We start from the raw sequence: 23,540 nt of genomic DNA on the forward strand, positions 1-23,540 counted from the left end.
ACTGATAAAAGCAGCATTAGCATGGAAGAAAATATATAGCAGTACTGAGCTGTGCGGCTGTGAATCCAGTACTAAAGCAAAATACATTTTCTACAATCCGTATCTCCGTCTTCTTGTGTTTTCCTGTCACGCTGTGCTAAGTGCTGTTCTTTTCCCAACACCTTCCCATAGAAGTCCATATAATGTGCAGCCTAGCACTCACTCTGCTGGCATTCTGACTTACTGTACTTTGATTAAAACCAATTAGAGCTTTTTTCAGAGTGGATGATGACTTGAGGAAGTGGGGCAGGAGGATTTTTCTGATCAAATAAATTCCAAAGTTTCTTATTCGCCTGTGCTATGATTTATGCAAAGTTTGTTGAAACGACAGTGACCATTTATTGTGCACGTAGGTAAATTCACAATCATCTGTAATTACCGTACCACACAAAAGCATGTTATTACAATTGCTGTCAGTTCCTATTGTCAAAACTGAGAATGCAGAAAAAGTGTGATTTTTTTTTTTTTTTTTACCCATTTTTCCTTTTTTCTATATCTTTTAAATCGCTGAGATAATCATTAGTCGGTGAATATGCTGACAAAGTATCTTCCCACTCTATAAAGTTAATTAGTTTGATTTTTTTTTTCACAATTTTTATTTTTTAGGTAAACAGAAGTGGTTCTTTGATTGTTCCAAAATAAAAAAGAAAACTCTTCTCTTCTGCTATTCTGTATTGTAAGACATTTACAGGAGGAGAAAAAAAGTCAAAGGGAATTAGATATTGAGTATTTTATTGTATTTGCTTCTTGTTTTTTCTTTAGATGCATTTGGAGGGTTTTCAACTGTTTAAAAATGTTGGACTCCCATCATATACAAGTGTTTATTCCGCATGTTCATTTTATACCATGTTGTTCGATCTGTTGCTATAACCAGATTTAAAGGGAACCTGACCATAGTTTCATGCTGCCCGAACACGGCATGAATTAGACACTAGTTGATTAATTGTAGCCATTTCTAAAACGTATTTCAGAGAAAACATACTTTGAAACTTTTGGCATTTTCACCCTGCTTTGAGAAAATGGCCAGAGCTAAGGCAGGACAGGGACACGATAGGGGCGTGCCACCAAAACACGTCTATTTAATGACGAACAGTGAGATTCCTTGTTCTATAAATCTTACTCCAGTCACTGAGTAGAGTACAATTTTTGGCGAAGTGCACACCACTTGTTAGACACCTGATTCATTAACATTGGTGTGAAGATTGCTGGTCTTGATGACTCGTGGTCTGTGTCTTGGATGACTAATGAAGGATGCCAGTCCCCGGTAATCTCTCCACACCCTCTCCCATAGACTTGATGAGTCTTTTCCAATACTTACACACATGGAGACATGTCAGTCTAGAGGAATGGGAAGAGGATATCCTCCTGAGAACCAGCCTTGGAAGAGTCATTCAAGATGTAACTGCTTTAGATTTTGTAAGTTCTGCAGCGGACGTGTCCCTTGTGCCCACCGCATAAGTATATGGACACTAGATTATAAGATTTTTTATTCCTATTATGGTTACTTGCACTCTTGAGATTTAATGCTTGAAAAGTATCTTAAGTAAATTATAGAACTAGATTTCCTACCAAGCCAGAAGAAAGACAAATTCATTAAAAGTGATTTATGCTGAATCCTGTCGACGCCGCGATCTTTGATCTAAACACACTAATGTTTCAAAGACTGCAGTATTGCTTCCTGTAATTGATCTTCACTTTCGAAACTGATGTTCATTTCAAGAAACGGTTGTCACTTAAAAGCTCATTGAAAGCAAGCAAACATATTTCTCACAATCCCGGGATAGTCAATACGCCGGCAGAAATTGGTCTGACTTGCCGCGATTATTATGATGGGTTGTCTTCAACACCAAGCAGGATAGTAACTCTTTCATGTATATCATATACTTACATTTCTAGAGTCGTTATAATGATAAATGTACAGATCTGTGTGTGCAGATTTATGGGTCTAACGCGGTCCCCTTTTTTCAGGTTGCTGAAATGCACGGAGAGTTAATTGAATTCAATGAAAGGCTTCACCGTACTCTCATTGCAAAAGAAGCGCTTGTGTCACAAATGAGGCAAGAACTTATTGATCTCAGAGGGCCGGTAAGCGTTCTTTATTGTGTACCGATTTTCCACTTGCGGTTGAAGATTAATTGGATGAGTAGCAATGAAGACAGTATATGTTTTTGCAAAATGTTATATTTTGGATGATATAAGTGATAAATGGTTTTTAAAAAAAAAAAAAAAACGCAGCGTGAAAAAGCACAGCAAACACTTTATCGGGTTAACTGGGACTTTTAAATTGATGGCCTATCCTTGGGGTACGTCATCAATATCTGATTCGGGGGTGCGACATATCCCCAGGACAAAGAGTATACTTCTTGGGGTTTACGGTAGAACCACCTACGGAAAAGGCAGTATCGGTCGTAGGTAGGTTTGTAGAGGGAGGAAACACAGTCTGAATAGACTTCTAGTTTTGGAAGTAAGATAAATAATATAAGATTGAGCATCAAACCATTTTTAATAGGATGTGTGTGCAATTTATCCCCGTTGTAATCTGTTAAAGGTCATTTGTAAGTGCGATGCTTGTTTTTCTTATTTTTGTTACCTTGTAAAGGAATTCTGTCAGTAAGATCTAACCGTCTCCTCCTCCCTCCCTAGAAACCGTCCCTGAGTTTATGGGCTTGAAGCACTTTACATTTCAATCTGCTGCTGAATTCTCAAGAAATTAGAGCTTTCATTCATTTGCAAATGATGTGTTAGGTGCTGTAGGCGTGGCAGTGCACTTAACAAGCCTTCATCTCCCTAGGCTATTTCCCTACCCAGCTCCTTCCTCTTTAGATTGATTACTAGCTCACTGTGAGACTCCAGGCAAGGAAATCAAACTGTGACCTATCTGTTAATCTAAAGAAGCTGGTGGGGAAACGACCTAAGTAGGCAGTGACTAGTTAAGTGCTCTGGGTGAGACAGAGAACTTAACCACTCATTTGCATGCGACTAAAAATACTAATTTCTTGAGATTGAAATGTAATACAGTAAGAAGATATAGAGGCGTTGATGAATTTAGCTTTCAAAGACCTGAATGCCCATGTGTGATGTCTGGGGGGTTGATTTTGCTGACAGATTCCCTTTAAAGTGAATCTGCCAGGAAGATTTCACACCCCAAGCTATTTATATGTTCATGTAGGTTTTCCAAAAACAAGTCCAGTGATACCTTTACATGGCTAGTTAGTTTTTCTGTTGATGAGAAATCAGGATTTGAAATGACATTAAAATGATTCGATCTGAAGCCTCGGCCACTCCAGCTCTATCACCCGCCCAACTCCGCCCTGCCTCCTCCTGCTTGATTAACTACCCTATGCTGTGTGACATCAGGTAAAGGAGCAGAAGGAGGCAGTGCAGGGCAGGTAATAGAGCTGGAGTGACAGAGGCTTTTAGATCTACAAATAGCTTTTCAGCCTCGTTTGCATGTCAATTCAAAGGCTGATTTCTCAGTAATGGAGATATGGACTGGTCATGTAAAGGTAGGACTGGACTTGTCTTTGAAAGAGCTACATGCCCATATAAATAGATTGGGACATGAAATCCTGCTGATAGATTGAATTTAAGGATGACATTAATATTACTATCAATAATAATAATAGTTTAGTCTGCTGATCTATAAATAATGAAATAACACAACCCACCCGATACTTGTTACATAACAAATCCGCAACTTTATAACTTCTAGGTAAGATGTCCTCATATGAACCTTAATGTGTAAAGTGTATCCAGCTAAATGTGGTGTCTGAGCCATGCTTTGCATATTCTACCTCAAGCCTTTTATGTTCCAAGCCCACTTTCCTTGCCTAATGTATAATGCAACATTTAAATATTCAGCAATTTGAGTCATAAAAGTTGAATATGTCCTCTGAAGATTACAAATAAATCCGAATAGATTGGTAGCATGTGATAGTTATTTGGAAATTTGTGTCATCGATTTCCTAGCAGAGCGCTGTTATTGCTTGCTTACTCCTTCAGTAAGTGCCCTATCCGTCATCCTCATGGGTAGACCGCAGTGTTTAGTGCATCTCTGAGACAAACATATAGCAATTTTACATTTTTCAGTGTGCAATCGTGTGATGGTGAAGAAAATGAGAGAAAACAGCAGTGATGCCTGCTCAAGTAGGGGAATAGAAGTTTAAGAAATTATTCCTTTAGAATTTAAAAGGATTTACTTTATAGACTCCTTAAAACAGGTTCAAAGCTAAACTGTTTCCCGTCAAATTACAACATCAGATCCATACCATGAGGTCTGCTACGGGTGAACTGGTCCATTTTCCTGAGGAGATTGTGGACTCATTCAGAGCATATTATGACTCTCTCTACAATTTAAGCGGCCCGTTGTCTGATATGTCCCCTTCCGAGTTTCAAGCACGGGTGGACGACTACATCCGGGACACTGAGCTCCCGCCTATGTTGGTGGAGGAGTCTGAGGCCCTGGAGAGTTCTCTCTCAGAACAGGAGGTTTTAGACACGACAAAATCTTTGGCTAATGGTAAAAGCCCTGGTCCTGACGGATTCTCCGCCGCCTTCTATAAGTTATATGTGAATTCCCTGGTCCCCTTCATGACCAAACTGTTTAACTCCATCTCAGCCAGCTGCCCCTTTGCCCCCCAAACGCTGATGACCACAATCACCGTGATTCCTAAACTGGGAAAAGATCCCCTATTATGTGCTAGCTATAGGCCCATATTTCTCATTAATGTGGATGTGAAGGTGTTCGCGAAAGTGTTAGCTGGTAGACTGAACCCTATTCTCCCTGGGTCCATCCATAGTGATCAGGTGGGCTTTGTGCCGCACAGGGAGGCCAGGGATAACACGGTGAAGACGTTGCTTCTGACCTCGTACATGCGCACAGGAAAGGTACCAGCATGCTTATTATCTATTGACGCTGAGAAGGCGTTTGATCGCCTAGGCTGGACCTTTCTACGTGCCTCCCTGAAACAACTGGGAGTGGGACCTAACATGTTGGAGAGGATTTTTGCTCTGTATAATAGGCCTACGGCCCATCTTAGAGTGAACGGCACCCTTTCCCCGCCCATTGACATAAGAAACGGGACCCGTCAGGGTTGCCCCCTTTCCCCCTTACTTTATATCCTTGCAGTGGAGCATCTGGCAGTGGCATTACGGAAGACACCTGATATTGAGGGTCTGCGGATTGGCCAACATGAGTTTAAGATATCCCTGTATGCGGATGATTTATTGCTGTACATTACCAACCCGACCGTGGCTTTTCCTGTACTTCTCCGAGAGTTCCGTAGGTTCGGGGAGGTTTCAAACTTTAAAGTCAACTACTCCAAGACGGAGGCGCTCAATGTCTCCCTGCCTGATAATCTAGTCTCTCAGCTCCAGGCGTCCTTCTCTTTTAAGTGGAAGACCGACGCCTTAAAATATTTAGGAGTCTTAATACCTGCTGACATTAGCGCAACATATGCTCTGAACTACGTCCCGCTCTTGCAGAAAACTATCTTGGACCTTAAACGGTATGGCAGACCTCAGCTATCTTGGTTCGAACGGGTGGGAGTGGTCAAAATGGATATTTTACCCCGATTCCTCTATCTCTTTCAGACTGCTACAGTGCAGGTTCCGGATTGCTTTTTCAGGTGCCTGCAGTCGGCCATCAATAGCTTTATTTGGGGAACTAAGAAGCCGCGGACTCGATTCTCAGTGTTAGTGAGACCCAAGACTAAGGGTAGGGTAGGCCTTCCTGATTTTAAATGTTATTACCAGGCAGTCTTGCTCTCTAGGATTGTCGACTGGAGGTTCAGTGATGCTCATAAACAGTGGGTGCTTCTGGAGAAACTTTTATCGCCCTCTTCTTTGTACTGGCTGCCTTGGCTGGGGGGGACCAGACGCCCACCTGTATCGAGTTTTGCTCCACTCACATAGATTGTTTTGAGGTTTTGGAATAGATCCTATGTGAAATTACGCCTGACCTCCCGATTGAGCAGACTGAGTCCCCTTTTTGACAATCCGGCTTTTCCCCAGCAATGAATAGATCTACGTATCTGTGTTGGTCACGACTTGACGGGGTGGGACTGGGTCAGGTGAAGGATAAGCTTGCGGGGCTCTCCGGCGTGCGGGGGTTATGAGGTTCTGATCTTACGACACCGCTGTCCTGGCTAGAGTTTCTGCAATTGCGGAGCTTTCTATGTGAGAGAGGCCTTTAGTTTCTTAGAGGTTATCTTTGGTTCTTTTGTGATGCTGTGGACTGTTAATACACCTTGCTCTTCGAGTGATCTGTGTTGGTTGACCGTTCCTGGGAAGGTTAATAATGGTCTTATATTTCCTCCGTTTGCCCACAATTTATATGACTGGGGACTGGTGGAGTTCAAACTCTTTAGGGATGGTTTTATAACCTTCTTCAGACTGATGAGCAACTCTTCATCTGAGGTCTTCTGAAATCTACCTTGTTCATACGATGATACCCTTCCACAGATGTGTTGTGAAGTTCAGACTTATTTAGGTCCCTGTTCCTCCAACAAAATAGGTTATCAACTCACACCTGATTGTCATCCCATTGATTGAAAATACCAGACTCTAATTTCACCTTCAAGTTATCTGCTTATCTTAAAGGTTCAAATACTTTTGTGAATCAAACATGTAGTTTTGAATGATATTTCTCATTTAATAAATAACAATATTTAATAATTAACTTATTTGACCTACTTTTAGATCTTGCATGAAAATTTGACATAGTTTTAGGTCAATTTTATGTGAAAAAAATGTAAAATCACGAAGGGTTCACAAGCTTTGAACCACCATTTCTAATAGATCACTGCAGATTCTTAAGGCCCCGTCACACATAGCGAGATCGCTAGCGAGATCGCTGCTGAGTCACAAGTTTTGTGACGCAACAGCGACCTCAGTAGCGATCTCGCTATGTGTGACACGTACCAGCAACCAGGCCCCTGCTGCGAGATCGCTGGTCGTGTCGGAATGGCCTGGACCGTTTTTTGGTCGTTGAGGTCCCGCTGACATCGCTGAATCGGTGTGTGACACCGATCCAGCGATGTCTTCACTGGTAACCAGGGTAAACATCGGGTTACTAAGCGCAGGGCCGCGCTTAGTAACCCGATGTTTACCCTGGTTACCAAAAAAAACAAACAGTACATACTCGCCTTTCGGTGTCCGTCAGGTCCCTTGCCATCTACTTCCTGCTCTGACTGAGTGCCGCCGTACAGTGAGAGCACAGCACAGCAGTGACGTCACCGCTGCGCTCTGCTCTCACTGTACGGCGGCACTCAGTCAGAGCAGGAAGTAGACGGCAAGGGACCTGACGGACATCAGATGGTGAGTATGTACTGTTTGTTTTTTTTGGTAACCAGGGTAAACATCGGGTTACTAAGCGCGGCCCTGCGCTTAGTAACCCGATGTTTACCCTGGTTACCCGGGTGCTGCAGGGGGACTTCGGCATCGTTGAAGACAGTTTCAACGATGCCGAAGTCGTTCCCCTGATCGTTGGTCGCTGGAGAGAGCTGTCTGTGTGACAGCTCCCCAGCGACCACACAACGACTTACCAACGATCACGGCCAGGTCGTATCGCTGGTCGTGATCGTTGGTAAATCGCTATGTGAGACGGGGCCTTTACTGTACATGCATAAAAGTAAACAAACAAATCTGTGCAAGTTTGGTATAGCCATAATTGTATTGACCTTCGAGAGTCATCTTTAAAGGTAATTTTTACCATTCAATCAGCAACGCATAAACAAACCTGAAACTATTGAGAAATTGCATTCTTTTCTCCATTTTATCCCAGTTGGATTTTTGTTTCACCATTTTCAGCACATTATATGGTAAAATGGAGGATGTCGTTCAAAACTACAACTCATTCTGTAAAAAAATGACGCCTCCATCTAGCTAATTCCAAAGAAAAATAAAACCAAAAATTGGCTTTGTAGGCAATTAATTATTGTGCTGTTATCAATACCTCCCACCCCCTAGACAAATGAAATGTGATTTCCTAATTACCGTAAATGTACTTAGGATTTTTTTTATAATGACTAATGATGAGTGAACGTGCTTGGATAAGGTGTATCCGAGCATGTCCGTGGGCTACCCGAGTGTCTTCGGTGTGCTCTAGACAGTTGTCTTTAATTACCGGTAAATATTTTCGGCTACACATTGTAATGTGTTCTGCTTTTGTCATTCTAGGTCCCTGGAGATTTGAGTCAAACCTCTGAAGACCAGAGTTTGTCAGACTTTGAAATGTAAGTTTTAGAACTTGCTCCTGTGAAGCCACCAAAAATCCTTTGAGTTTCTAAGTTTTCCAGAGAATGAGCTTCATAAATCATCTATACAACATTTAAATACATAATTTATGACAGAATCAAATGAAAGTTGTGTTGATCTACAACAGAAAGTGGACATCTAAAGAAATGCTATATCTTGCATGCAAATTAAAATATTAAAGTCCTATAATAAAATGACACATTCCTTGGCTTTACTGCTCTGCTTTCTCTTTTGTTAGCACAGCGCCACTCTAGATTTGACAGCTGTCATATCTGACATTCCAGTTGCTAAGGATCTACTACATAACAACAACATTCTTCACAGTGACACCTCCCTGCTCCCGCTTCATTCCTCTCTACCAGAGAACTCTGAATTATCTTTCAACATGCCGTAGACACATCATTGATACATGTCAGTAGATGTCAGGGACTTTGTTCGTTCGGACCCTCATTGCTAGAATATCCTTGTTTTCTGATACGTCAGTCGTCTGTTACCCGCATTTCCCCACTGAATTTAAAGGGACTGTAAAATTTATGCGTTTTAATTTATTTTTTTTCGTCAGAAGATGTCTTAAATTTCAACCTTAAGGGGTTGTCCAGGATTGGGGTTCAAGTTTGCAGTCCCTCTATGTGACTATTTACTTGGTAATCCTTACAGCTTGTACAGTGCATGCTCTCAGAATGTTCCTGTGTCAACATTGGGCAGTCATGTGACCGCAGTTATGCAATTTGAAAACTTCTGGCCACATTCTGACTAGACGTGACAATTTCACTTATTGAAAGATGTGACTGCTTGTATGCAAATCGCATGCTTGCAGTCATTCACCCGTTCGGCACCAGTTACAGAGTATCCTGACATTGCGCACTGTGCACGCTGTGAGGATTCACAAGTCTGCAGTCACGTACAGTGACTACAAACTTGAACTCCAAGCCTGGACTTTCCTATTAACTTCAAATATTCTTCTGAAGAAAAGCTTTCCAATACATTTTTGACACTGACAAGAAAATCAGTTTAGCAGGACTCTTTTTCTTATAAAAAAAAATATTTTGAAATTAAAGGGGTTTTCTGATATTAGAAATGTATGACATGTCCATACGCTATACCATAAATGTATGATAAGTATCAGTCGTAGGCACCTATCTCATAGAATCCTAGCTTGTTAGAGTTGGGCAGGACCTCCTGGGTCATTCTGTCCAACCCCCTGCTCAATGCAGGAGTCACTAAACCATCTCAGACATATCTGTCCATCTTCACTACCCCTTGATAAGGCAGCCACTGGCATGTGCATGGATATTTCAATTTATTTGGGAGTTAATCCAAATAAGTTTGCTTTGCAGCTCCACACCCTCATTTTGGAGATTAATACAGGTCCCTCCTCTAATATATAATCAGATATTTATCTAGACCCTCTTCAATTTGTTTATGGCCCAATAAGTTCCTCAATTTATAGAGATCAGTAAATTATTGGGTTTCTCCATTCTAAATGTGGTATCAGCCAGGCAAGTTTATTGGATTATCTTTCTTGCACTCACTTTACTGAAGAGCAACCGTGCCACCATTTACCATCTACAGTGCCTTGCAAAAGTATTCGCTCCCTGGAACTTTTCAACCTTTTCCCACATATCTTGCTTCAAACATAAAGATACCAAATGTAAATTTTTGGTGAAGAATCAACAACAAGTGGAACATGATTGTGAAGTTGAACGAAATTTATTGGTTATTTTAAAGGGAACCTGTCACACCCCCCCAGGCGTTTGTAACTAAAAGAGCCATCTTGTGCAGCACTAATGCTGCATTCTGACAAGGTGGCTTTATGTTTGGGATCATTGTCTTGTTGGAAGAGAAATCTTCGTCCCAGTCTCAGGTCTTTTGCAGACTCCAGGTTTTATTTAAGAATGGTCCCGTATTTGGCTCCATTCATCTTCCCATGAATTTTAACCATCTTCCATGTCCCTGCTGAAGAAAAGCATGATGCTGCCACCACCATGTTTGACAGTGGGGATGGTGTGTTCAGGGTGATGAGCTGTGTTGCCTTTTCGCCAAATATATCGTTTGGCATTGTTGCCAAAAAGTTCGATTTTGGTTTCATCTGACCAGAGCACCTTCTTCCACATGTTTGTTGTTTCTCCCAGGTGGCTTGTTGCAAACTAAAGGACACTTCTTATGGATATCTTTGAGAAATGGCTTTTTCCTTGCCACTCTTCCATAAAAGCCAGATTTATGCAGTGTGCGACTGATTGTTGTCCTATGGACAGACTGTCCCACCTCAGCTGTAGATCTCTGCAGTTCATCCAGAGTGATCATGGGCCTCTTGGCTGCATCTCTGATCAGTCTTCTCCTTGTTTGAGATGAAAGTTTAGAGAGACGGCCGGGTCTTGGTAAATTTGCAGTGGTATTATACTCCTTCCATTTCAATATGGGCGTTTGCACAGTGCTCCTTGGGATGTTTAAAGTTTTGGAAATCATTTTGTATCCAAATCCGGCTTTAAACTTTCCCACAACAGTATCACGGACCTGCCTGTTGTGTTCCTTGGTCTTCATGATGCTCTCTGTGCTTCAAACAGAAATCTGAGACTATCACAGAGCAGGTGCATTTATACGGAGACTTGATTACACACAGGTGGATTATATTTATCATCATTAGGCATTTAGGACAACATTGGATCATTCAGAGATCCACCATGAACTTCTGGAGGGAGTTTACTGCACTGAAAGTAAAGGGGCCGAATAATATTGCACGCCCCACTTTTCAGTTTTTGAATTTCTACAAAAATGTAAAATAACCAATAAATTTGTTCAACTTCACAATTGTGTTCCACTTGTTGTTGATTCTTCACCAAAAATTTAGATTTGGTATCTTTATGTTTGAAGCATAATATGTGGGAAAAAGGTTGAAAAGTTCCAGGGAGACGAATACCTTCGCAAGGCACTGTACTATGGGTACCAGGCATCCATGTTGTTCTTTAATAATATAATAAGGACCTCATGGCTAGTATTGGGAACCAGTGTAAATCGGGAAAAAATTGAAACGGCATTTAGGAAAAAAGTGACTGCAGACTTGTAGTTTAAGACCGGACAACCCATTTAAATATGTTTTTAGATATTATTGGAACATTAATGTAAAGATCTATTTTCAAAATTAATGTTTGACCAAATTGCTTTTAAAGAAGCATGTACCCGAAATAGCAACTTATGTAACAAAAAGTTTACAAAAAAAACCCCCACAAAAAATAGGCCGAAAGAATAAAGAAGAAATGTACAAACACATGTAAACACTCATCATGCAGTGTGTCCTTCCAAGTGATGTTAAATTATATATTGACAATGAGTATGGACAGCATTTACGAGCGGAGTGTCTTGGGTAATGTGCTGTGCTGTAATGGTCTGCTGAGAATTTCATTTTCTTCCTCTTGCACATACTTGAGCGTTATTTTCCGGTGCAGGAATCGGTTAGGCTAGACTGGCCTCTACCATCAAATTGTGTTTCGAGCATTTATCTCTTGATTATGTAACAAACTTATCTTCTGGTGTAAAATCTGAATTTAGCTGAGAACAGAGGACTTCAGGATAGACGAGGCCACTCATCATCCCGGATACAGAAAGTGTTGAGAATGTTCTGCCTGTCGAGACCTCGTACCCTACACGTGACTCTCAGTTGCCTCCTATCCGCCTAATAATTCTAGTTTATTTTCGTGACATTTTTCTTTGTTCCAGTAGACGAAATATCAGCTCTGTTCCTCTTCATTCCTGTAAATGTCAGTAAGCTTTTCCTCGCTGTCTCTGTTACAGATCACACCGTGCCCTTGTAAATGTTTGGATACCCTCTGTTTTCCTGCGAGGTAAATCTACCCACGCTTTTCATGTCTATCAGGTAAGATGATGTGCCGGGATAGAATATGACAGGTTATCTGTAAGGGAGGGCGAAGGATGCCGGAGAACAGTTGCTATAATACTTAAATATTTTACTGAATTGTTTCAACTATTATGTTTCCCACTAAAATTCATGTTTTGCTTTGCTTCGTGGTTACTTATTCTTTCTCAATGTTTTTATGACTTGGATGTTAAGGCTATGTTAGCACATTCAGGATTTGATACGGCTTGAGGTATGGAATCTGCTCCTAAATCTTCATCAAATCCCCTAACGTTCTTTCATCCAATGCAAGTAAATGAGGTGTTTCATATCCTATTCACATGAAGCGGAAAATATCCAAACTGAATTATGATTTCATCGTGGATTGTAAAATCTGCAGGAGGCTCGTTATTTCCAGGCATTACATAGAGAAAAGCTGCGGATTAGGGACAGAGAATGACAATGAAGATAATCCTCCCTTGGATCCACTGGAACTTCCCACGCAGAAATCTAGTATCAATCTTTGATTTCTTATGTGGATTCTTTGAGAAATGAACACTACATTTTCCACTTTACTATATTTTTTTTCTCATTCTCCACCCAAGTATTTCCAGATTTCTGGATGCCCAATTTAGATAATGAATTTGGGTTTGTTTCTGACTTTGTCTACTCTGTATTCAAGGTTTAGCTTCTCACAAGACCCTTCAATCCTCCTCTGATGTTCTCACTTTATCTACTAGTTTTCCTAGCTACATTTGCTCTTCGTTTCCGGTTTTTCTTGACTACAGATGGGGAAGAATCAATTTGCAGGATGGTGACCACTGGTCAAATCTTCATACCTCCCGGCATTCCCGGATCCTCTTGATTAGCTGGGCTGGCGTGACATCATACTTGCAGCATAGTGAACATGCACAACAATAAGGAGATTCGCATGCCTCCCGGTCGCAGATCACTTACCGGGCTGATGGATTGGAGTCCTGCAACTCGCTTCTCCCATCTCTACTCTTGACCATTCCTGACTATGTAGATTCAGCTTAATAAGTTTTAGCCTCCTGGGCACAGATCACTGACCGAGCCGATGGATCGGAGTCCAACAAATCAATACTCCCATCTCAACTCTTGACCTTTACTGACTATGTAGATTCAGCTTAGTAGGTTTTAGCCTCCCGGTCATAGATCACTGACCGAGCCGATGGATCGGAGTCCTACAAATCGATTCTCCCATCTCAACTTTTGTCCCTTACTGACTATATAGATTCAGCTTAGTAGGTTTTAGCCTCCCGGTCATAGATGACTGACCAAGCCGATGGATCGGAGTCCTACAAATTGATTCTCCCATCTCTACTCTTGACCATTCCTGATTCAGTGTAATAGGTTTTAAGCTCAGCTTTTCATTACTTCTTGTGAATAATCTTTTTGGAAAAATCTCAAATCTTTCCTACTTAACCTTCATTAAATTGTGGTTTGCTACAGTCAGTCTTAACCCTTCTGGGAGTTTGAGTTGGTTTTCCAACTTGGCCGTGATGGCAAATTTGTAAGGGTGGCCTCCCATCAACAAATCTGTAACAATGAACTCTGGGTTCTTGAGGTGGAGAATGTGGAGATCCAGTTGTGTGAACCTTGGTCTACACCAAATATATGTGCAAATTGTTGACCTCATAAAATGCCTCTACATTCTCACTTGACTACAAATGACTTTAGGATTACTGGCACTTTATACTAAAGCTGACTGTTCATTGATGTGGTTATTGATGTCTGCCAAAAGCTTGGATTTGATAGTTCGGCCTTATTGGTAACTCGTGTGGTTGACAGATATTTCATCTGCAGAGTAAGAATAGTCGTCCAACTGCATTCCCCAACGAGGCTGATGATGTTCCGATTAATGTTGATAAGATGATATTTAAGGATTGGCATTGGCATGCAGATGTCTTCTGTCTTCCCGTACCACTGACAAACACTTTGGCTATCTAAAGAGTGGAGGAGAGGTTTCATCGCTGGTTACACATTAGTATTGAGCACCACTCTTCTTTTTCCTGAGAGAAAAGTGAAAAGTTAATTATCATGTTCATTTTTCAGAACCGGTGTTAGAAAATGTCTGTGTTCAAGAACAAGAGCTTCTGTCAGAAGTGCCTATTACCACCCTCTCTATGGTCCAATTCACATTACTGATTAGATGTGGCCACTTATGAACCGCTTTATTTTTAGGGGCTTGCCAGTTGATTTGAGTTTATACACTTTTCAGCTCTGAAAACTGGTGGTTGAACTATGTGTTTCTGATAACCCTTTGCTTGTTTACTTTTAAAGTAATGGTTGCTACATAGTCATACAGGTAAATTATGTTCTTATTAAAGGGCATCTAGCACTAGATTTTTGCTACCCCATCTGTGAACAGCATGATATAGGGGCAGGAACTGTGATTCAAAAGATGTATCACTTACTGGGCTACTTGCTACAGTTTTGATAAAACTACCGTTTTATCTGCTGCAGATCTACGAGTTCTCTGAATGTGTAGCTTTTTATAACTCCGCCCACACCACTGATTGGCAGCTTTTTGTGCACGCTGTGCATAGGCAGAATACTGCCAGTCGGCGGTGGGGGTGTGGTTTACTAATTCTGTAGTGATAATTTCCTGCTGATAAAACAGTTATTTAATAAAGACTACAGCAAGCAGCCCAATAAGTGACACTTCACTGGAATCTGGGTCTCCGTCTCTACATTATTGGTGACTGGAGGCTTGATATCCTTTAATGGGATATCCTTGTCCACATCTAGAAATTGATAAAATTAAAGACTGAAATCAAAGTCTTGGTAGTGTAAGGCTGCAGTAGCATCGTACGCAGTGAAGAAGCAGTGACCCACAAATTCAATCACAAAAGTCTCTTTTAATGTGTTTCTTCACAGCATTAAAGTCTAATTCACATAAATGCATATAACTTCAGTGGATATTATCAGTGACCAGTTTACACCAGTTCAAAGCAATACATATCACATGGCTTTAGATTTGCGGTCCCTAAACAGGCCAGACTTCACTTGTCCTGTTTCCCTGGGCGACCGCACGCCATCTCACAGTCTCTATACGTCTCCATACACAGAGCCTCATATGTTGCAGACACTACACACGCCAGCCCTCCTCTGACTAGTTCTCGTGGGTGTCCTGCATCGCTGTATCACAGTCTCTTACAGACTCTTTACTCACACAGTCGTACACAGTTCAGGATATCCTCCGGATAGCAGCCGGGCACCATATCAACCTGTTTGCAATTGTTGCACATGCTAGTCCTCTTTCGGGCACAGGACATCCACCTCCAGGCACAGGACTGTCCACAACCGAGACCAGTACCATGGACGACTTGCATCTCTGTGTACGCTGCGGGTGCCAGGCTGTTCGGCTGCCCTGGGTGCTGGCTCTGGTGGCCTCTGCCTCCATGCACTCTGCAGACCAGCACACACCAGACTGACACTGACGTGCACCTCACACACCTGACCTGACCTGGCCAGACACCTGACACACCCATACCCCTTACTGCAGGGTTTTTAAACACACACAAACCTGTGGCCTTCAGCCACCTGGAAAACCCGGACCGGAAATCCGTGACTCTCATGCACACCTATGGACTTCATCCGTCTGCATGCACATTCTGGGGAGAACAAACAGCGCCCCCTAGCTGTATCAGAGGCCACAGCCTCACAGTAGAAACAGTATTGTATGGAAAATTAATAATAAGTTCAAGTTTATTATTATTCCTGGTCTCCTCCTTCTGCAGCTGATGACAGTTTAGGAAAAGTTGAATAGTTAAACTGACTGTTTTCCAAAGACAAATGTAGAAAAACAAACACACAGAGTATATCACAAATGTAAGTACACCCGCCACATTTTTGTCAGTATTTTATTACACCTTTTCATGGGACAACACTGAGAATCTGACACTTTGATACAATATGAAGTAGTCAGTGTACAGCTTGTGGAAAGTGAGAAAAATCACCAAACAACGTAAAACATACCTTTTCAAGTTTACTCAGCGGACCAGCAGTGTACGGCTTGCAATATGCCAGGTGCAACATCGGAAACTATCAGCGTCATACAAAGTCCAGGCCAAAGAGGAAAACATAGGTGGCACTACGTGATGCAGTAAAACAATCCTTTCTTAATTCAATGAAAATAGTACATGGATGCAGAGGAGCAGGTGCAGCGAAGGATGGCGTCCGTTTCGCGACAATCAGACACTTCAACGGGTCTCGGTATCAGATCCCACTGCTGCCACCACATGTGCAGTCCCGCCTGATATCACTATTATGTCGGAGGGATCATGCGCTACCGTCTCCCCACTTTCACCAAAAAAATTACATGGTACCTTTTTTTTCTTATATTAACTATGTGAAAAGTGGAAAAGGTTGAGCTACCAAGTGAAAACTGGTTTACAAATTTTGGGGCCAATTGTCTTTTGTTTTCCCCTTGTGAAAAATGAAATATTTTTGGCTAAAGAAACATTTTAGTGGAAAAGAAATATAACTTTTTTTTTTAAATTTCACATCCCAGTGTTATAAACTTATCTGAAGCACCTGTGGGATGAAAATGCTTAGTACTCCCATACATAGTTTTCCAGATAGGTGTCATTTCCAAAATGGGGTCACTTGTTGGAGGGAGCGGCGGGTTTCATGCTGATCTGGCTCCTCAAGTCAAAGCTGTGCAACAAAAGTCACATATTGCTCCGTTCCTTCTGAGCCTTGTCTTGTGCCCAAACAATAGTTTGCTAACACATATAAGGTATCGTCGCATTCATGAGAAATTGTGTAGCGAATAGCGAGGTCCATTTTTTCCTGCTTTCCTCTGTGAAACTGAAGACTTTGGCGCTAAATCATCATTTTAGTAGATAGGAAAATTAATTTTTCATTTTTACTGCCCAAACTTGCAAAACTTCTGTGAAGCACCTGTGGGTCCAAAATGCTCACTAATCCCCTGAATTAGTTGACGGGTGTAGTTACCAAAATGTGCTCACATGTGGGATCTGCTTGTTGTTTTGGCAACCCAGGGACTCTTCACATGTGATATGGCATCCAGAATCTATTCCTGTTTAATTTGTTCTCCAAAAATGAAGTAGCGGCCCTTCCTTTCCCAGCCCTGACAGTAGTTTATGACCACATATTAAAATATGAAGTTAGGTCAACATCTTAGTGGAAAAAAATAAATTTTTAATTCCACTTTGCTTTAATTCCTAAAAAGCAATAAAAAGTTAATAAACTTTACGAGTGTAGATTGGAATACTTTGTGGGGTGCCGTTTTTAAAATGTGGCCTTGTTTGTTTTTCTGACTAAGTCCCCGGTCCCAGTCACTTCAAAAGTCGAGCTGTAACTAAAAAAAAATCTTTCTCAAATTTTAACCCTTCACACATCCTGGGAAATGAAAAGTATGCTTGAAAAATCATGCTGATGTACAGTAGAGATATGGTGAGTATCATTTAATTCTGTGGTGTGGAAGTTATCCACTACTAGTACAACTTCTCATACCCCTCGCTTGGCCTGCATAAAAAAATAAAGCTTATACTCCTTTCCGTGCCAGTGTCATTCCAGCAGTGTCGGCACTCACTCTTCCGGGGCTCCAGTGCAGTTTTTGTGGCATGTGATGCCAGTGCCCAGTCAACCCCGCCATCACTGTCCCCACCTCCTGTTTAATTGAGCATGAAGAATAAGTCCGGGATCAGCTGCAGCCTGGATTTCCTCTTCATGTTCGATTTGTCCAAAGATGGGGACGTTGTCACCAGCGCTGATGTCTCAACAGCCGCACAGGATTCCCAGGAGAGCAAGTGCCGACACTGCGGGAACAGTGCCAGCACAGGAGGGGAGTTTTGTCTTTATTTTGAACAAGAATGGGTTGTCCTAGTAGAGAACAACCCCTTTAAGAACATAAAAATTAAAAGTTTGAAAACTCCAATATTATTTTCGTTTAATTTTTTTTCAAAATCTCCGATCTTTTCATAAATAAATGTCAAATATGTCAACCAAATGTTTACCACTGATCTAAAGTACGATGCGTCACAAAAAAATATAAATTCTCAGAATCGCTGGGATATATTGAGGTAATCCAGATTTATTACCACCTAAAGCGACACAGGTCACGTTTGAAAAACTGGGGGGGGTCAAAACTGACTGTAACAGTAAATGGTTAATATTCCTTGAAATCACTGGCTTCCAGAAATGAGGAGAAAGATGTGTTCTGAGGTTCTAGCAAAAGTAACTCTAAATATATTCTGTTGATAAACCCAAGTAAAAGCTGACTGTGTGAAAGAATTAGGAATAAAATCCTGATAAAACCATCTTGGAGGAAGCTGTGCCCCCTTTACATGCCATCGAAGGTTCGCTCCGCTGCTCTTAACTCTGCAGTTGTTTGATGCCAGCTGCATATTTGTTCAACCGCTGGACCCAGAGATCAAGCTGCTGAATGGTGTCCAGCTGAGACTTGTGTCCTGCCATGATAAAACACTTAAAGAAAAAATACTTATTTATGCAGTTTATCTCGGCACACACCGGCGTTGCATCAAGAAGCTTAACAAGTCCCTTCTCATGTGTATACCTGTTTCTCCAGGAGGAAATAAAAGCCATCTTATTCTTCAGAGCCCCAGCAATTGTTGGAAATCGCTCTGCTATTTGGTTGGGTTACTTGAAACTTGTTTAATTTAGGCTAAAGTTTCCACACTTAAAATGTTAACTTTGCAGTTGGTTTTCCGATGGATAGACTATCAATGGCGGTCTAGCTCTGTGGAGCATAAGCAAATGGAAATATTGTCTAATAAGAAGACCAGGAACTCGATGGCTTGATACAATCAAAATAACAGTGGCGTAGACCCTGGTGGACCTATCTAGACTTGCACACCATCGAACATTGATCGTTCATCCATAAAGTCGCCATGGCTCGAAATCGAGTCAAAGGCCGTTAAGAAAAAATTGTTCTAGTGAAAATTAGAAATGTACCCTAAAGAGAAGAAATAGAAAAAGGTGGAGGAAGAAACGTCCAGCGATGAATCAAGAAGGAAAGTTAGATTTTTTGTAAAATATAAAAAAAACTTTTATTCGGTGCAGTAGTACATTAAAAGAGACATGTATCCTGGTCACAACAACCTGGGATGAACAACCAACATGTTTCAGCTAAGAGCCTTAATCTTAATAAGTGATACATAAGCAAGTAAATCATTAAAGAGTACCCATCATTTTAATTTTGATTTAATAAATCAATAATACAAGTGCAAATTAGCAACTTTGTGATATATCTTATCAGAGCTATCTGCTGCTTTTTTTCTCCTGGACTGATCATTCATTTTCCAAATTATCAATTCATGGGTATTCAGTGTAGACAGGTTGTTACATCACTGAGATAGGAGATGGCAGTTGGTGCTGATAAGATTCTATGTAGAGGAGAAGGGAGGAGCTAAAGGCAGAGCTCCTCCACTTCCTGTATCAACTGCCATCTCCTGTATCAGTGATGTAACAATCTGTCTTCACTGAATACAGATTTTTCCATTGAATTGAGAATGAATGATCAGTCCAGGAGGAGAAAAAATCAGATTTCACTGATAAGATATATTACAAAGTTTCTTATTTTTATGCATACTATTCATTTATTAAATAAAAATGAAAACAACGGTTACGCTTTAACCCCTTTCTGTCATTGGACGTACTATTCCGTCCATGTGGGGTGGGCCCTACTTCCCAAGGACGGAATAGTACGTCCAGCGCGATCGGCCACGCTCACGGGGGGAGCGCGGCCGATCGCGGCCGGGTGTCAGCTGCCTATCGCAGCTAACATCCGGCGCTATGTGCCATGAGCGGTCACGGACCGCCCCCGGCACATTAACCCCCGGCACACCACGATCAAACATGATCGCGGTGTGCCGGTGGTATAGGGAAGCATCGCGCAGGGAGGGGGCTCCCTGCGGGCTTCCCTGAGACCCCCGGAGCAATGCGATGTGATCGTGTTGCTCCGAGGGTCTCCTACCTCCTTCCTCACTGCAGGTCCCGGATCCAAGATGGCCGCGGCATCCGGGTCCTGCAGGGAGGGAGGTGGCTTACCGAGTGCCTGCTCAGAGCAGGTGCTTGGTAAGCCTGCAGTGCTCTAAGTCAGATCGGTGATCTGACAGAGTGCTGTGCAAACTGTCAGATCACCGATCTGTGATGTCCCCCCTGGGACAAAGTAAAAAAGTTTAAAAAAAAATTTCCACATGTGTAAAAAAAAAAAAAAAAAAAAAATTATTATTCCCATAAATACATTTCTTTAAATAAAAAAACAAACAATAAAAGTACACATATTTAGTATCGCCGCGTCCGTAACGACCCAACGTATAAAACTGTCCCACTAGTTAACCCCTTCAGTAAACACCGTAAGAAAAAAAAAAAACGAGGCAAAAAACAACGCTTTATTATCATACCGCCGAATAAAAAGTGGAATAAAATGTGACCAAAAAGACAGATATAAATAACCATGGTACCGCTGAAAGCGTCATTTTGTCCCGCAAAAAAAGAGCCGCCATACAGCATCATCAGCAAAAAAATAAAAAAGTTATAGTCCTCAGAATAAAGCGATGCCAAAATAATTATTTTTTCTATAAAATAGTTTTTATCGTATAAAAGCGCCAAAACATTAAAAAATGATATAAATGAGATATCGCTGTAATCGTACTGACTCGAAGAATAAAACTGCTTTATCAATTTTACCAAACGCGGAACGGTATAAACGCCCCCCCTAAAAGAATTTCATGAATAGCTGCTTTTTGGTCATTCTGCCTCACAAAAATCGGAATAAAAAGCGATCAAAAAATGTCACGTGCCCGAAAATGTTACCAATAAAAACGTCAACTCGTCCCGCAAAAAACAAGACCTCATATGACTCTGTGGTCTCAAATATGGAAAAATTATAGCTCTCAAAATGTGGTAACGCAAAAAATATTTTTTTGCAATAAAAAGCGTCTTTCAGTGTGTGACGGCTGCCAATCATAAAAATCCGCTAAAAAACCCGCTATAAAAGTAAATCAAACCCCCCTTCATCACCCCCTTAGTTAGGGAAAAATTAAAAAAAGTATTTATTTCCATTTTCCCATTAGGGTTAGGGCTAGGGTTAGGGATAGGGTTAGGGTTAGGGTTGGGGCTAGGGTTAGGATTAGGGTTAGGGCTAGGGTTAGGGTTGGGGCTAGGGTTAGGATTAGGGTTAGGGCTAGGGTTAGGGCTAGGGTTAGGATTAGGGTTAGGGCTAGGGTTAGGGTTAAGGCTAGGGTTTGGGTTAGGGTTGGGGCTAGGGTTAAGGCTACAGTTAGGGTTGGGGCTAAAGTTAGGGTTGGGGCTAAAGTTAGGGTTAGGGTTTGGATTACATTTACGGTTGGGAATAGGGTTGGGATTAGGGTTAGGGGTGTGTCTGGGTTAGAGGTGTGGTTAGGGTTACCGTTGGGATTAGGGTTAGGGGTGTGTTTGCATTAGAGTTTCAGTTATAATTGGGGGTTTCCACTGTTTAGTGTTTAGGCACATCAGGGGCTCTCCAAACGCGACATGGCGTCCGATCTCAATTCCAGCCAATTCTGCGTTGAAAAAGTAAAACAGTGCTCCTTCCCTTCCGAGCTCTCCCGTGTGCCCACACAGGGGTTTACACCAACATATGGGGTATCAGCGTACTCAGGACAAATTGGATAACAACTTTTGGGGTCCAAGTTGTCCTGTTACCCTTGGGAAAATACAAAACTGGGGACTAAAAAATTATTTTTGTGGGAAAAAAAAAGATTTTTTATTTTCACGGCTCTGCTTTATAAACTGTAGTGAAACACTTGGGGGCTCAAACTTCTCACAACACATCTAGATAAGTTCCTTGGGGGGTCTAGTTTCCAATATGGGGTCACTTGTGGGGGGTTTCTACTGTTTAGGTACATTAGGGGCTCTGCAAACGCAATGTGACGCCTGCAGACCAATCCATCTAAGTCTGCATTCCAAATGATGCTCCTTCCCTTCCGAGCTCTGCCATGCGCTCAAACGGTGGTTCCCCCCACATATCAGGTATCAGCGTACTCAGGACAAATTGGACAACCATATTTAGGGTCCAATTTCTCCTCTTACCCTTGGAAAAATACAAAACTGGGGGCTAAAAAATAATTTTTGTGGAAAACATTTTTTTTTTATTTGCACAGCTCTGCGTTATAAACTGTAGTGAAACACTTGGGGGTTCAAAGCTCTCACTACACATCTAGATGAGTTCCTTAGGGGGTCTACTTTCCAAAATGGTGTCACTTGTGGGGGGTTTCTACTGTTTAGGTACATTAGGGGCTCTGCAAATGCAATGTGACGCCTGCAGACCATTCCATCTAAGTCTGCATTCCAAATGGCGCTCCTTCCCTTCCGAGCCCTCCCATGCGCCCAAACGGTGGTTCCCCCCCACATATGGGGTATCAGCGCACTCAGGACAAATTGGACAACAACTTTGGGGGTCAAATTTCTCCTGTTACCCTCGGAAAAATACAAAACTGGAGGCTAAAAAATAATTTTTGTGGGAAAAAATTTTTGTTTTATATTTACGGCTCTGCATTATAAACTTCTGTGAAGCCCTTGGTGGGTCAAAGTGCTCACCACACATCTAGATAAGTTCCTTAGGGGGTCTACTTTCCAAAATGGTTTCACTTGTGGGGGGTTTCAATGTTTAGGCACATCAGTGGCTCTCCAAACGCAACATGGCGTCCCATCTCAATTCCTGTCAATTTTGCATTGAAAAGTCAAACGGTGCTCCTTCCCTTCCGAGCTCTCCCATGCGCCCAAACAGTGGTTTACCCCCCCATTTGGGGTATCAGCGTACTCAGGACAAAGTGTACAACAACTTTTGGGGTCCAATTTCTTCTCTTACCCTTGGGAAAATAAAAAATTGGGGGCGAAAAGATAATTTTTGTGAAAAAAAAAATGATTTTTTATTTTTACGGTTCTGCATTATAAACTTCTGTGAAGCACTTGGTGGGTCAAAGTGCTCACCACACCTCTAGATAAGTTCCTTAGGGGGTCTACTTTCCAAAATGGTGTCACTTGTGGGGGGTTTCAATGTTTAGGCACATCAGTGGCTCTCCAAATCAACATGGTGTCCCATCTCAATTCCTGTCAATTTTGCATTGAAAAGTCAAACGGCGCTCCTTTCCTTCCGTGCTCTGCCATGCGCCCAAACAGTGGTTTACCCCCACATATGGGGTATCGGCGTACTCAGGACAAATTGTACAACAACGTTTGGGGTCCATTTTCTCCTGTTACCCTTGGTAAAATAAAAACAAATTGGAGCTGAAGTAAATTTTTTGTGAAAAAAAGTTAAATGTTCATTTTTATTTAAACATTCCAAAAATTCCTGTGAAACACCTGAAGGGTTAATAAACTTCTTGAATGTGGTTTTGAG

General features: G+C 41.7%; 1 protein-coding gene across 2 annotated transcripts in view; it reads left to right on the plus strand.

The window, feature by feature from the left end:
• SNX29 (sorting nexin 29) overlaps nt 1-23,540 on the plus strand; it is a 565,512-nt gene that overhangs the window by 295,685 nt on the left and 246,287 nt on the right. For both annotated transcript variants that reach the window (XM_077275156.1, XM_077275157.1), the window contains exons 16-18: nt 2,008-2,124; nt 8,218-8,273; nt 12,085-12,166. In XM_077275156.1, the coding sequence (XP_077131271.1) occupies nt 2,008-2,124; nt 8,218-8,273; nt 12,085-12,166 (255 nt within the window). The remainder of the gene's footprint in view (nt 1-2,007; nt 2,125-8,217; nt 8,274-12,084; nt 12,167-23,540) is intronic.

Source organism: Ranitomeya variabilis, chromosome 7 (assembly GCF_051348905.1).
Source record: "Ranitomeya variabilis isolate aRanVar5 chromosome 7, aRanVar5.hap1, whole genome shotgun sequence".
NCBI classification, from domain to species: domain Eukaryota; kingdom Metazoa; phylum Chordata; class Amphibia; order Anura; family Dendrobatidae; genus Ranitomeya; species Ranitomeya variabilis.